At 45.4% G+C, this 13,698-nt stretch overlaps 1 protein-coding gene across 3 annotated transcripts in view; it reads right to left on the bottom strand.

The window, feature by feature from the left end:
• The window catches only part of UPF2 (UPF2 regulator of nonsense mediated mRNA decay), a gene marked incomplete at its 3' end in the record, with an annotated part of 55,280 nt that overhangs the window by 40,827 nt on the left and 755 nt on the right, over positions 1 to 13,698 (bottom strand). For all 3 annotated transcript variants that reach the window (XM_081331089.1, XM_081331088.1, XM_081331090.1), the window contains exons 2-3: positions 2,588 to 2,970; positions 446 to 1,225 (exon numbers count right to left, since the gene is read on the bottom strand). In XM_081331089.1, the coding sequence (XP_081187215.1) occupies positions 446 to 1,225; positions 2,588 to 2,952 (1,145 nt within the window). In that variant the 5' untranslated portion in view covers positions 2,953 to 2,970. The remainder of the gene's footprint in view (positions 1 to 445; positions 1,226 to 2,587; positions 2,971 to 13,698) is intronic.

Genomic DNA, 13,698 nt, shown 5'->3' on the forward strand with positions numbered 1-13,698 from the left:
AGCTTGGAAACCTCTCCATTCCTCCTCAGCGTGGCTGGCTCAGGAATTCTGAGAGTTGAAGTCCACGAGTCATAAAAGAGCCAAGGTTCCTACCCCTGCCCTAGGCCTAGGCCACTTTATGACTCGTGGACTTCAACTCCCAGAATTCCTGAGCCAGCATGGCTCAGCTTGGAAACCTCTCCCTTTTTCCTCAGCGTGGCTGGCTCAGGAATTCTGGGAGTTGAAGTCCACGAGTCATAAAAGAGCCAAGGTTGCCTACCCCTGCATTAGGTCATTTCTCTATTCCGCCCCCCCCCCCATTCCCCCAATCTGTGACTGGAAATGCAGGACCTGAGAACTAACACTGCCTCTGAAAAATAAAATAGGATTCTTACCCAATCTATTTTTTTTTTTAAAAAAAAAAACCTCTGGGAACTCTCGCCATCAAGATCGTACAAAATTTCACCTGTTTTGTCTTTCAATGTTTTGCAGTTCCCTGTGGTCCCTTTTCAGATGTTTGGTCAAAGACGTAAAGTATTCTTTCAGCAGATTCTGAAACGGCTGTTGCTTCTCTGAGCTGATGATCTCACTGGGTGGAAAGCTCAGGTTAAATTTGTCCGCCGCGCTTTTCACCTTCCTGGGGACCAAACCAGCGATGTCGTCGCCGCAGTGGCGGCAGAAGCTGATCACCACTGAAACGTGGGTGTGCGACTCGCGGTCGGCATTAATAATGTTTTTCAGCTGCTCGTAGATCAGAGACAGGCCCTCCTTGTCGGTGAAAATCCCCACGATCGTCAGCTCGGCAATGAAGCGCAGGTCCGTCCTGAGTTTGGTGATGTTGGGCGTCTTCTCTTCTTTCCTGGCTTCAAAATGCTTCTTCCAGACCTGGAGCAGCGAGGGGGCGAAGTCGGCGTACCGCTGGTGAAAGAGCGAGCACAGGTGCACCGCGCAGTTCACGTCGGAGATTTTCAGCTTGGCTTCCACGATGGAGGCCACGGCCTCCGCGATGTACTTGCTCAGGTTGAGGCCGTTGAAGTCATGGGATAAGGAGTCCCGCTGCTGCTCGGTGATGGTCTTCAGCTTCTTCACGAAGGCCGTGTTCTTCTTGAGGCTGGAGTCCAGCCTGCTGAAGAAATTGTCTTCTGGGCGGTTTTCTGAGGCGTTCTGGTTTTTGCCGCGGAGTTCCTTCCTGGCTTGGTGGCGCTCCCAAGCCTCCTGATGCAGCTGGTGGGCTTCTTCCTTCTCTCTGGAAAAAAAAAGTACACAAACGGGCAATCTCGTGTGTTTTAAGTCGGTCTTCCGCCTTTAGAAAACCTTCTGTAAAGGCCAACAGGGACACTGGGACTTAACGTTGGTTAAAAAATAGTGTTTTTACTTTACATTTCTTTATAGGCATCCCACCTGCATTATTTTTACAAGTAACCCAAGGCAGTGGACATGTTCAACACACATTCCTCCTATTTCCCCCACAATGACAACCCTGCAAGGTGGGCTAAGAGAGGGGGACTGGTCCAAGCTTTCATGGCTAAGGGGGAACTAGAACTCACCATATCCTGGTAATTGGCCCAAAGTCACCCAGCCAGCTTTCACACCTAAGGCAGGACTAGAACTCACCATCTCCTGGTGATTGGCTGAAAATCGTCCAGCTGGCTTTCAGGCCTAAGGCAGGACTAGAACTCTCAGTCTCCTGGTGACTGGCCTAAGGTCACCCAACTGGCTATCATGCCTAAGGCAGGACTACAACTCTGTTTCCTGGTGATTGGCCCAAAATCACCCAGCTGGCTTTCATACCTAGAATTCACCATCTCCTGGTGATTAGTCCAAAGTCACCCGGCTGGCTTTCGTGCCTATGGTGGAACTAGAACTCACCATCCCCTGGTAATTGGCCCAAAGTCACCCAGCTGGCTTTCATGCCTAAAGCAGGACTAGAACTCACCATCTCCTGGTGATTGGCTGAAAATCATCCAGCTGGCTTTCATGCCTAAGGGAGGACTAGAACTCTGTTTCCTGGTGATTGACCCAAAGCCACCCAACTGGCTTTCATGCCTAAGGTGGGACTAGAACTTTCAGTCTCCTGGTGATTGGCCCAAAATCACCCAGCTGGCTTTCATAGCTAGAATTCACCATCTCCTGGTGATTAGCCCAAAGTCACCCGGCTGGCTTTCGTGCCTACGGTGGAACTAGAACTCACCATCTCCTGGTGATTGGCCTAAAGTTCCCCCAGCAGGCTTTCATTGCTAAGGCGGAACTAGAACTCACTGTCTCCTGCTTTCTAGCCTGCTGCCCTAAACTAAAAAATGGTAGGACATCATTCGGAAAAATCAACCTCAGTTCCCTCGTCTGGGAAGAGTTTTTTTTTCCCCCAAGGTAATATCTAGTACGACATATATATTATTGTTTTAAACTCAACCTTTTGAGTTTTAAACTTTTTAACAAATGTTTTAAACCTATACACATTACCTTTTCAGGTTGAATGGTGGAAAACATGAATGTGGAGGTAAAATGTTTGAACGACAGGGGTGCGGGGGGGGGGCCTAAACATTTCTCCCAGGACCTTCCCCTTTTTCCTCCCAAAAATACAGGTAACCAGAAACAAAGGAGGACTTACTTCAGCTTAGCAGCTGCTTCCTCCTGCTGCAGCTTCATCTCTTCTTCTTGCTTCTTCTTCTCCTCTTCCTCTTCCAGTTTTTGCTTCTCCTCTTCCTCCTTCCTCTTTTGTTCCTCTTCCAATTTTATTTTCTCGTCGTCTTTCTTCTTCCATTCCTTGTCGTCCTTCTTCCGCTTCTCCTCCTCCACTTTTTTCTTTTTATCTTCGGCTGGCTTTAGCATCTCTCTCTTCATGCCCAGCCTGACGTCGTCCTTGGCTCTCTCCCGGCTGCTCGCTGACCGCCTCTCTCCAAATTCCTTTTCTTTGTTACTTAACGATGTTTCTTTTTCTTCCATGCTGGCTGACTTCTTACGCTCAGCTGGCATTATGTTATCCAGGAAGATCTGAAAGGTTGTTAGCATCCAAGTGTCATTACATTCGCAAGGGATCACTCAAAGCCTTTCATTGGGTTTTTTTCCCCCCAAAATGACATTGACCAATACATTCCCCACCCTCAGCCTTCAAAGCTACATGGCGTCAGGCTGTCTACGGAGATCCTCAATCACCCAGGTCGTGGTTGTCCCAAAAGGGCTTTTCAAAAGAACCACCCAAGAAGCTTCTGATGGACACCAACGGCCCCCATGCGCTCGCTGGCCTCTGTGCGCGGGGGACGATGGTGTCAGGCAGCAGCTGGCCCAGCCCCTGCCTAATCTTGCCCTGTGGGAATGGCACCCCCGCCCTGCCTCGCCTCACTTCACCACACAGGAGGAGCCTCCTGCCCACCACCCCACCTGCCAATGAACCCCCTGGATCTCCCCCGACCCTGCCCGGCGTCCCTCCCAACGAGCAACGTTGAGGTGACCGTGCCCACTTTGGTCACACCCACCCAGTCTTCCATGACCCCCCCCCACAGCCACGCCCACCCAGCGGGCCACCTCCCACCTGGCACCCGGTGATAAATAAGTGGGTTTTGGGTTGCAGTTTGGGCACTCGGTCTCTAAAAGGTTCGCCATCCCTGCCATAGACCCAAGACTAAAGTCATTCGAGGCTGCTCGTTTTAGGAGATGCTCCTTAAGGAACACCCCCCGTGCGTTTGGCTGCCGGTATCTGCTTATGGGAAAAGTTAAACTGGACTTTCAAAAGAAGCTGAAGAAACCTCTTGGATGAGAATCGAAATGCTTTGAAGAAAAGAAAAGAAAAAACTAAGGAAGTTCAGTTCCCTTTTGAAAAAGTCCTTTGGGACACGACGTCAAGATAGCTTTCCACGTCAGTACGCTGAATACAGACAGTCCTCAACTTACAACAATTCGTTTAATGGCAACTGGAAGTTACAACGGCGCTGAAAATGGTGAGCTGTGGCCATCTTCACCCTGATGACCGCTGCAGCATTCCCACGGTCACCTGATCAAAATTAGGACAGCTGGCCACCAACTCGTTTTTGTGAGCATTTGCAGTATCCTCAGAAAAGTTCCCCTTTTGCGACCTTCTGACAAGCAAGGTCAATGGGAGAGCCAGATTCACTTCGCAACCGTGTTAGTAGCTTAACAACTGCAGTGATTCACTTATCAACTCTGGCAAGAAAGGCCGCAAGATGCGGCAAAACTCACTTAATAACCGTCTGGCTTCGCAACTGAAATTTTGGCCTCAATTGTGGCCGTAAGTGGAGGGCTACCCATATATATTAATTTAAAAAGATATACATTGGCCTCTTTCCCTCAAGACACTCTGCAGGTGTGCTAAAAACTCCCCTGAGAGCCAAAACATATAGAGGAGGGGTCCCCAACACCCGGGCCGTGGACCAGTACCGGGCCGCAAAATGCCAGCAACCGGTCCGCACAAACAAGCAAAGTCCCATCAAGTGGGATGCGGGCAGCATACAAAACCACACACCCTCCGGTCTGGAGAAAAACCTCTCTCCATGGAACCGGTCCCTGGCCCCCAAAATGTAGGGGTGTGTGTGTGTGTGTGTGTGTGTGTGTATAGATAGATAGATAGATAGATAGATAGATAGATAGATAGATAGATAGATAGATAGATAGATAGATAGATAAGACAGACAGACAGATTTTAAAAAGTTGCTCAGACCTGAAGAAAAGAGTGGTCTGCAAAGAAGGCAACAGCTTAAGCCAGGGGTAGGCAACCTTGGCTCTTTTATGATGCGTGGACTTCAACTCCCAGAATTCCTGAGCCAGCATGGCTCAGCTTGGAAACCTCTCCCTTTTCCCTCAGCGTGGTTAGCTCGGGAATTCTGGGAGTTGAAGTCCACAAGTCTTAAAAGAGCCAAGGTTGCCTACCCCTGGCCTAAGCAAACCCAGTAGCAGGTTGCATTGTTCCCCAAAAGCCATACAATGTTCAGCTGCTATCTTTTATTTCAGTCCAAGGATAGTATCAATTATTTCACCCTGAACAGTTAATAAATAGAGCGGTAAAAGCTACATGTTCAATGAGCACTTGCTTAAAAATTTTCAAAGATTTGAATTCCAAAACTCAAAGCTTTAAGGTAGGAGCAGTGGGCTAATGCCTCCTTAAGTTACACCAGCTGCCTGCAATTAGTGCAGGTTCGCGTCCCACCAGGCTCAAGGTTGACTCAGCTTTCCATCCTTCCAAGGTAGGTAAAATGAAGACCCAGATTGTTGGGGGCAATAAGCTGACTTTGTAATAATGCCGCTTAGGGGGGGGGGGGTGTGAAAGCCCTAATAAGCAGGCATATACATAGAATGAAGGCTACTGCTAAGCTTGTAAGCTGCCCTGAGTCTTCGGAGAAGGGCGGGATATAAATGGAATTAAAATAAAAAAAAAAATAAAAAATAAAAATATTCAGATAATTTAGAATTAATTCCATCTCAGTTCAAAGGCCAACAATTTAATTTACAAAAAGATAAAACATCCAACATAGCAGTATATTACAAATGATACGTTACATAATAACACGGAAAGATAAAAGCACCAAGTGGGTTTTGTGGTACAAACTGGAGAAAGAGAGACACCTGGACTATCAGTTTTGGGAACGTCCACTTACTTTTCCTGCACTATACAGTTAGTCCTCGACTTATGACCGTAACTGAGCCCAAAATTTCTGTTGCCAAGTGAGGCAGTTGTTAAGTAAACGTAGCCCCATTTTATGACTCTCCTTGCCACAACTGTTAAGTGAATCACTGCACTTGTTAAAATTAGCAAAACCGCTGTTAATTGAATCTGGCTGCCTCCCTGGCCTCGCTTGCCAAAAGGTCGCAAGAAGGGGAACACGTGACCCCTGGAACGCTGCAACCGTCATAAATGTGAGTCAGTTGCCAAGCATCTGAATTTTGATCACGTGACTCCGGAGACCTGCGACGGTCGTAAGGGCGAAAAATGGTTGCAAGTCGCTTTTTTCAGTGCCGTGAGCTTTGAACGGTCACAGAATGAACTGTTGTAAGTCAAGGACTGTCTGTAAAAACCGAAATTGAACTGCATTAGACACAGTAATAGCGTGCTACGTGTCCGAAGAAGGGCTTTTTGATTTCTTTGTTTGCCTTCAAGACAGACTTGACTCCTAGCAACTACATGGACAGGACCAGATTGTTGTTACCTTGGCGTGGTTTTCGGAAGTGCTTTGTTTGCCCCTTGCTTTCTTCCCAGGACTGACAAAAGTGACCGGCACAAGGTCACCCTGCTGGCTTTCACGCCAATAGCCGAAGTAGAACTCCGGTTACTCTTTTTTTAAAAACCCGGCAGCTTAACCGGCCAGATGAAATTGGCTCTGGTTTGACTACAGGCATAATGGGTTTATTACACGGCGGCTGTGCAGCACAAGCAGGCGGGGTTGTTTTGAAACACAGGCAGGCGCGCTTCTCAAGGAGGGAACAAGTAAAGCTGCAGAAGGCTTGGGGAGAAGGCCCTGCGAAGGCGTTTCGCTTCTCATCCCAGAAGCTTCTTCAGCTCTTCTCCGAAGACGTTTCGCTCCTCATCCAAGAAGCGTCTTTGGCTCTTCTCCTAAGGCGTTTCGCTTCTCATCCCAGAAGCTTCTTCAGCTCTTCTCCGAAGGGATTTCGCTTCTCCTCCAAGAAGCTTTTTCGATTCTTCTCCGAAGGCGTTTCACTTCTCCTCCAAGAAGCTTCTTCGGCTCTTCTCCGAAGGCGTTTCGCTTCTCATCCCAGAAGCTTCTTCGGCTCTTCTCCGAAGGCGTTTCACTTCTCATCCAAGAAGCTTCTTCGGCTCTTCTCCGAAGGCGTTTCGCTTCTCATCCCAGAAGCTTCTTCGGCTCTCCTCCGAAGGCGTTTCACTTCTCATCCAAGAAGCTTCTTCGGCTCTCCTCCGAAGGCGTTTCGCTTCTCATCCCAGAAGCTTCTTCAGCTCTTCTCCGAAGGCGTTTCACTTCTCATCCAAGAAGCTTCTTCGGCTCTTCTCCGAAGGCGTTTCGCTTCTCATCCCAGAAGCTTCTTCGGCTCTCCTCCGAAGGCGTTTCACTTCTCATCCAAGAAGCTTCTTCGGCTCTCCTCCGAAGGCGTTTCACTTCTCATCCAAGAAGCTTCTTCGGCTCTTCTCCGAAGGCGTTTCGCTTCTCATCCCAGAAGCTTCTTCGGCTCTCCTCCGAAGGCGTTTCACTTCTCATCCAAGAAGCTTCTTCGGCTCTCCTCCGAAGGCGTTTCGCTTCTCATCCCAGAAGCTTCTTCAGCTCTTCTCCGAAGGCGTTTCACTTCTCATCCAAGAAGCTTCTTCGGCTCTTCTCCGAAGGCGTTTCGCTTCTCATCCCAGAAGCTTCTTCGGCTCTCCTCCGAAGGCGTTTCACTTCTCATCCAAGAAGCTTCTTCGGCTCTCCTCCGAAGGCGTTTCGCTTCTCATCCCAGAAGCTTCTTCAGCTCTTCTCCGAAGGCGTTTCACTTCTCATCCAAGAAGCTTCTTCGGCTCTTCTCCAAAGGCGTTTCGCTTCTCCTCCAAGAAGCTTCTTCAGCTCTTCTCCGAAGGTGTTTTACTTCTCATCCCAGAAGCTTCTTCGGCTCTCCTCCGAAGGCGTTTCACTTCTCATCCAAGAAGCTTCTTCGGCTCTTCTCCGAAGGCGTTTCGCTCCTCATCCAAGAAGCGTCTTTGGCTCTTCTCCTAAGGCGTTTCGCTTCTCATCCCAGAAGCTTCTTCAGCTCTTCTCCGAAGGGATTTCGCTTCTCCTCCAAGAAGCTTTTTCGATTCTTCTCCGAAGGCGTTTCACTTCTCCTCCAAGAAGCTTCTTCGGCTCTTCTCCGAAGGCGTTTCGCTTCTCATCCCAGAAGCTTCTTCAGCTCTTCTCCGAAGGCGTTTCACTTCTCATCCAAGAAGCTTCTTCGGCTCTTCTCCGAAGGCGTTTCGCTTCTCATCCCAGAAGCTTCTTCGGCTCTCCTCCGAAGGCGTTTCACTTCTCATCCAAGAAGCTTCTTCGGCTCTCCTCCGAAGGCGTTTCATTTCTCATCCAAGAAGCTTCTTCGGCTCTTCTCCGAAGGCGTTTCACTTCTCATCCAAGAAGCTTCTTCGGCTCTTCTCCGAAGGTGTTTCATTTCTCATCCAAGAAGCTTCTTCGGCTCTTCTCCAAAGGCGTTTCGCTTCTCATCCCAGAAGCTTCTTCGGCTCTTCTCCGAAGGCATTTCGCTTCTCATCCCAGAAGCTTCTTCGGCTCTTCTCCGAAGGCGTTTCACTTCTCATCCAAGAAGCTTCTTCGGCTCTTCTCCGAAGGCGTTTCACTTCTCATCCAAGAAGCTTCTTCGGCTCTTCTCCGAAGGCGTTTCGCTTCTCCTCCAAGAAGCTTCTTCGGCTCTTCGAAGACGTTTCGCTTCTCATCCAAGAAGCTTCTTCGGCTCTTCTCCGAAGGCGTTTCGCTTCTCCTCCAAGAAGCTTCTTCGGCTCTTCTCCGAAGGCATTTCGCTTCTCCTCCAAGAAGCTTCTTCGGCTCTTCTCCGAAGCCGTTTTGCTTCTCATCCCAGAAGCTTCTTCGGCTCTTCTCCGAGGGCGTTTCACTTCTCATCCCAGAAGCTTCTTCGGTTCTCTGAAGGCGTTTCGCTTCTCATCCAAGAAGCGTCTTCGGCTCTGACTTCAGCTCAGCTCCTTCCATTCCCCACCATCCAGTCAGAGCTGAAGAAGCTTCTTGGATGAGAAGCGAAATATCTTCAAAGAAAAACAAGGAAGTCCAGTTGCCTCCTGAAAAAGCACCTTTGGGACAACCATGACCTGGATGACTGAGAGTCTACATAGACCCAAGACTAAAGTCTTTCAAGGCTACTCGTTTTAGGACATGCTCCTTAAGGAATACCCCGTGCTTTTGGCTGCTAGTATCTGCTTATGGAAAAAGTAAAACTTTTTCCCACCTCATTCATAAGCTTTATTAAAATGAAAGGAGTGTTGCAAATTTAGATAGCCCTTGACTCATGGCCACAATTACGACCATTGCTTGGAGGCAGTTGTTAAATGAGTCACACCCAAATAGTCTCCTGAAACAAGCTCTACATGGGCATTCCATAGCCACAGCTAGTTCAGATGGCAGCACCAGGGGTTTTTGTAGGTATATCACTGCATCCTCATGAAACAAACACCCCTGTTTTGTGAGCTGCACTGGTTCCCAGTAGGCTTTCTGCAAGTCAAGATTCTGGTTGTCACCTTTAAACTCTGCTATGGCATGGAACCAGGTTAGTCAAAAACACCTGATGGGTCTATGTTTAATCCTTAAAGAGAATTTGAACTAGAAGCTTAAGATTATATGAATGTATGTATGTATGTATGTATGTGGATGTATATGTATATGTAGTGATTAAAACTTTTCTTTCAGAAAGCTACAAATGGGCTAGCAGTCTAGATAAATTTCAAGTAAGATTTTGGAATTAATTGCAAAGTATCCTTACTGTGGGAAAATGCTTTTGTTTTGATTAAAAAAAATCAAAACATAAAAATAAGATTTTAAAAACTAGACACTAGAGGGAACTAAAGATGTCAGTTCTATTAAAAATATTCTAATGATTAGAACCAGCCAAGGCTATCTGATGGATAAAGAAGATGTAGCAAACATGAATGGAAGACAGATAGCAATCTCTTTCATACCATGTACTTAAAAATGAAACTTTTAAGTAGTTTATTAACTAATACTTTCAATATTCTGATTTATGGCCATGGGATTATCAGGACTTCTTCCCAAACAGGGAGAAGAAAAACAAATATTTTACGGTGGTCTTTCATGAGACTAGTCAGGGATTAATATTGAAAGCATCTTAGAATATCTTTAGAGGAATTTCCTAATTTTCAAGTGACATTTTCCCAGAACTTAGGAATCTAAATTCACCTCATATTCTGCATGGGTTTTAAAGTTTCGTTTGTTACAGAAATTGATTTGAATGTGCTTTGCATTTCGTCTTTATTTCATTATGTATCACCAAGTCAATGTAAAAAAGTGAGTACTGTATTTATTACCTGTAAGATCATTTGTCATCCTTTTTTTCAAAGTCTGACTTAAAAGAACATTTGTTATCCTTTCAAAGTCTCTGCACTTCCAAAGCCACAAAGTACATACAATGAGGACAGCATCAAGCTATTGCTCAATTACTGCCTTACTGATTGTAATGCACATTGAACAAAGCCACATCTGTTGGTGCAAATGGAATCCTATATTTTAAACGGTATTACTGTATGATATGACAAGATGTTTGTAGTTCTTCAAAGCTGCAGAAATAGACTACTTCAGTCAGGAGTAGACACACCCTGCCCTAAGAGCTCCATTGAAATGTGAAATCTTGCCGCTGCTGCTTACTAAGCAAGGAGAACATGCCTACTATCACTTTTAAAAGCCAAATTACTTTCGTGACCCCCTGCTATATGCATTTTCAAATACCTTTGTTTTAGTTTTTAAAGCAGAAATTCTCAAATTCTATCATTTGACCAACTGGCCAAGTATATTCCGACTGCAGTACTGTGGCTTATACTAGATTTATTTGTTGTATCCTGTCTTTATTATTTTTACAAATAAGGCGGCAAAGCATATCAACACCCCTCCTCCTATTTTCTCCACAACCACCCCCCTGTGAAGCGAGTTGGCTGAGAGCGAGGGACTGGCCCAGAGTCATCCAGTCGGCTTTGGTGGCTAAGACGGTATTTGAACTCGTGGTCTCTAGTTTGATGCCTTAGCCACTAGCTAGACCAGTGATGGCGAACCTTTTAGAGACCACGTGCCCAAACTGCAACCCAAAACCCACTTATGTATCGTCGGGTGCCGGGTGGGCATGGCCCGTTGGGTGGCTGTGGTGGTAACGGCAGGCTGGGTGGGATTAAAATGTTCAATCAATTCCAACTTTGCAAGATGTTTTTTTCCCCACGAGAAGTTGAAATTGATTGAACCTTTTTTTTCCACACGGAGGTGGCAGCCTAAAGCGAAAAGGTTTTATAAAACCCAGCTGAAGGCCTAGGACTGGGGTAACGGCGCGCGTGCCCACAGAGAGGGTTCTGCGTGCCACCTGTGGCACGCGTGCCGTAGGTTCGCCACCACGGAGCTAGACCAAACTAGCTCTTTCTATATATTAAAAAAAGAAACTCTCCTCTTTAAATGCATGGGCAGAATCTTCTTCCATTCCCTCATGAATTTATAACAAGTTGTGAGATAATTAAACTGGTAACTATAGCAATCTTACACAGATCCTGAAACACTTCCGTTAGATGGAAGTTATGAGTATTTCTTGAAGGCTGAACAGGAGTTTGTGACACTTCTGAGTGATCTCAGAAAGATACTGAAATTAGACACTCACCTACTCTCTTATGCACATAATTGTCACTGCCAAGACTGAAAGAATATGACAAATTGCATTAAGGAAAGGGTGATGCAGCCCCCAAACCACAGCGAAAGCAAAAAGGAATTGACTGTGCTTCAGAGTACACTTGAACAATTCTGATGCTTTCAAGTGTTTGCAAAAATAGCAAATCTTTATTAGTCATGGACCAGCATATTTATTTATATTTCATATTTCTTAATCACCCATCTCTCTCTCTCTGATTAACATTTTTAATAAGTAAAATTAGCACCCAACAGTGTCAATTACTGTTATTGGCCATTTGCGGGTGGCGTTTATATATACATATAAAATGTCACCGTATTTCTACATTGAAAAAGATAATTTTGATAAAAATATCAGATAATGTAAATAGAAATTACCGAAATATTCCTGGAAACTTACGGTAGCTAAAAAAAGAAGTAACCAGTTGATAAGAATCCCTAAAGGTAAAGGCAGGGCTTTTTTTCTCATAGAACATTCAGAACGGAGTTCTGGCACCTTTTCTGGATGGAACCTTGTAGGGTAGGCAAGGTGGGTGGTATGACATGTGTGAGTTCTGGCACCTTTTTCTTTTACAAAAAAAGCACTGGGTAAAGGTAAAGGTTCCCCCGCACATGTGTGCTAGTCGTTTCCAACTCATCTCCGTTTCAAAGCCGAAGAGCCAGCGTTTGTCCGAAGACATCTCTGTGGTCATGTAGCCGGCATGACTAGACGCCAAAGGCGCACGGAACGCTGTTACCTTCCCACCGTAGTGGTCCCTATTTTTCTACTTGCATTTTTACGTGCTTTAAAACTGCTAGGTTGGCAGAAGCTGGGACGAGTAACAGGCGCTCACTCTGTTACGCGGCACTCGGGATTCGACCTGCCAAACTGCCGACCTTCTGATCAACAAGCTCAGTGTCCTAACCCACTGAGCCACCACCTCCCTACAAAACTGCAACCATGGCTGCAATCACACTTATGGAAGGAACACTAACATGGTTCAAAAGGAATTCTCTTATATCTCCCTTCCAAAACAGCTATAGCAGGGGGTCTTCAAACTTGGCCCTTTTATGACTTGTGGACTTCAATTCCCAGAATTCCTCAGCCAGGCATGCCTGGCTCAGGAGTTGAAGTCCACAAGTCATAAAAGGGCCAAGTTTGGAGACCCTTGAGCTATAGGGAGAGAATTAAAAGGGCAGGAGTTAAAAGCTGTCCTGAATGTAGGGCTCAACATTTTTTATGGGTTTGAAGCTGGGTTTGGGAGCTAAAATTCTCTTTATTTGTAGCTATATAGTGGAGAGCAGTTTCTACCTGACCTTTATGTATCTCTCTATATCTATCTATCCATCCATATAGACATGTATACAGACACATCACCAAATGATGGCAGGTGCATCAGAGAGGGAAACAATGTCCACTGAACCACTAGTATTTTAATCAAAATGTACAAACCTGCCGCCAAGTCTGAATGCACAAAACTCACAAACTGAGGGGGGCACCAAGGCCTCAACGAGTATAGATTACAGGAAGATGGGACAAACTAAACAAACTAGAGTTGGTGATAAGATGGGCAGACAGATGATAAACAGACACACAGATACAGAATAGAGATAGAATTACAGATGATAGATGACACAGATGAGAGATCCACACAGACAGATGAAAGATCTAGATAGCTAGATCGCTGGATGATAGACAATAGATGAGATAAATAGATGATAAACAATAGATAGATGAGATAGATGAAAGATACACAATAGATACATGATAAGATGATGCATAAGATGACAGACAATGGATGGATGATAGACTAGATATATAGATGATAAGTGATAGAGATAGATGATGGATAGATGGGTTGATGGAGATGGGGAGATAAGAGACTGATGGAGAACGGGAGAAATAGAGAGATAGATGATAGACAAGAGGTAGGATAGATAGATATGATAGACAAGATAGGGAGAGAGACAGACAGACATAATAGACAAGATAGGGAGAGGGGGAGAGAGAGATAATGATATAAGAGATAGAGATAGATAATGATATAAGAGATAGATGAGATAGATGATATAAGAGATAGATGAGATAGATGAGATAGATAGATAGATAGATAGATAGATAGAGATGACATAAGATAGATGAGATATGTAGATAAAGATAGATAGATGATAGAAGAGATAGATGAAATAGGTACATAGAGATAGATAGATAGATAGATAGATAGATAGATAGATAGAGATGATATAAAAGATAGATGAGATAGGTACAGATAGAGATAGATAGATGATATAAGAGATAGATGATATAGGTAGAGGTAGGTAGGTAGGTAGATAGATAATGATATAACAGATAGATGAGATAGATAGATAGATAGATAAGAGATAGATGAAATATATATAT

Source organism: Vipera berus (assembly GCF_964194415.1).
Source record: "Vipera berus genome assembly, chromosome: 6".
Lineage (NCBI taxonomy): Eukaryota > Metazoa > Chordata > Lepidosauria > Squamata > Viperidae > Vipera > Vipera berus.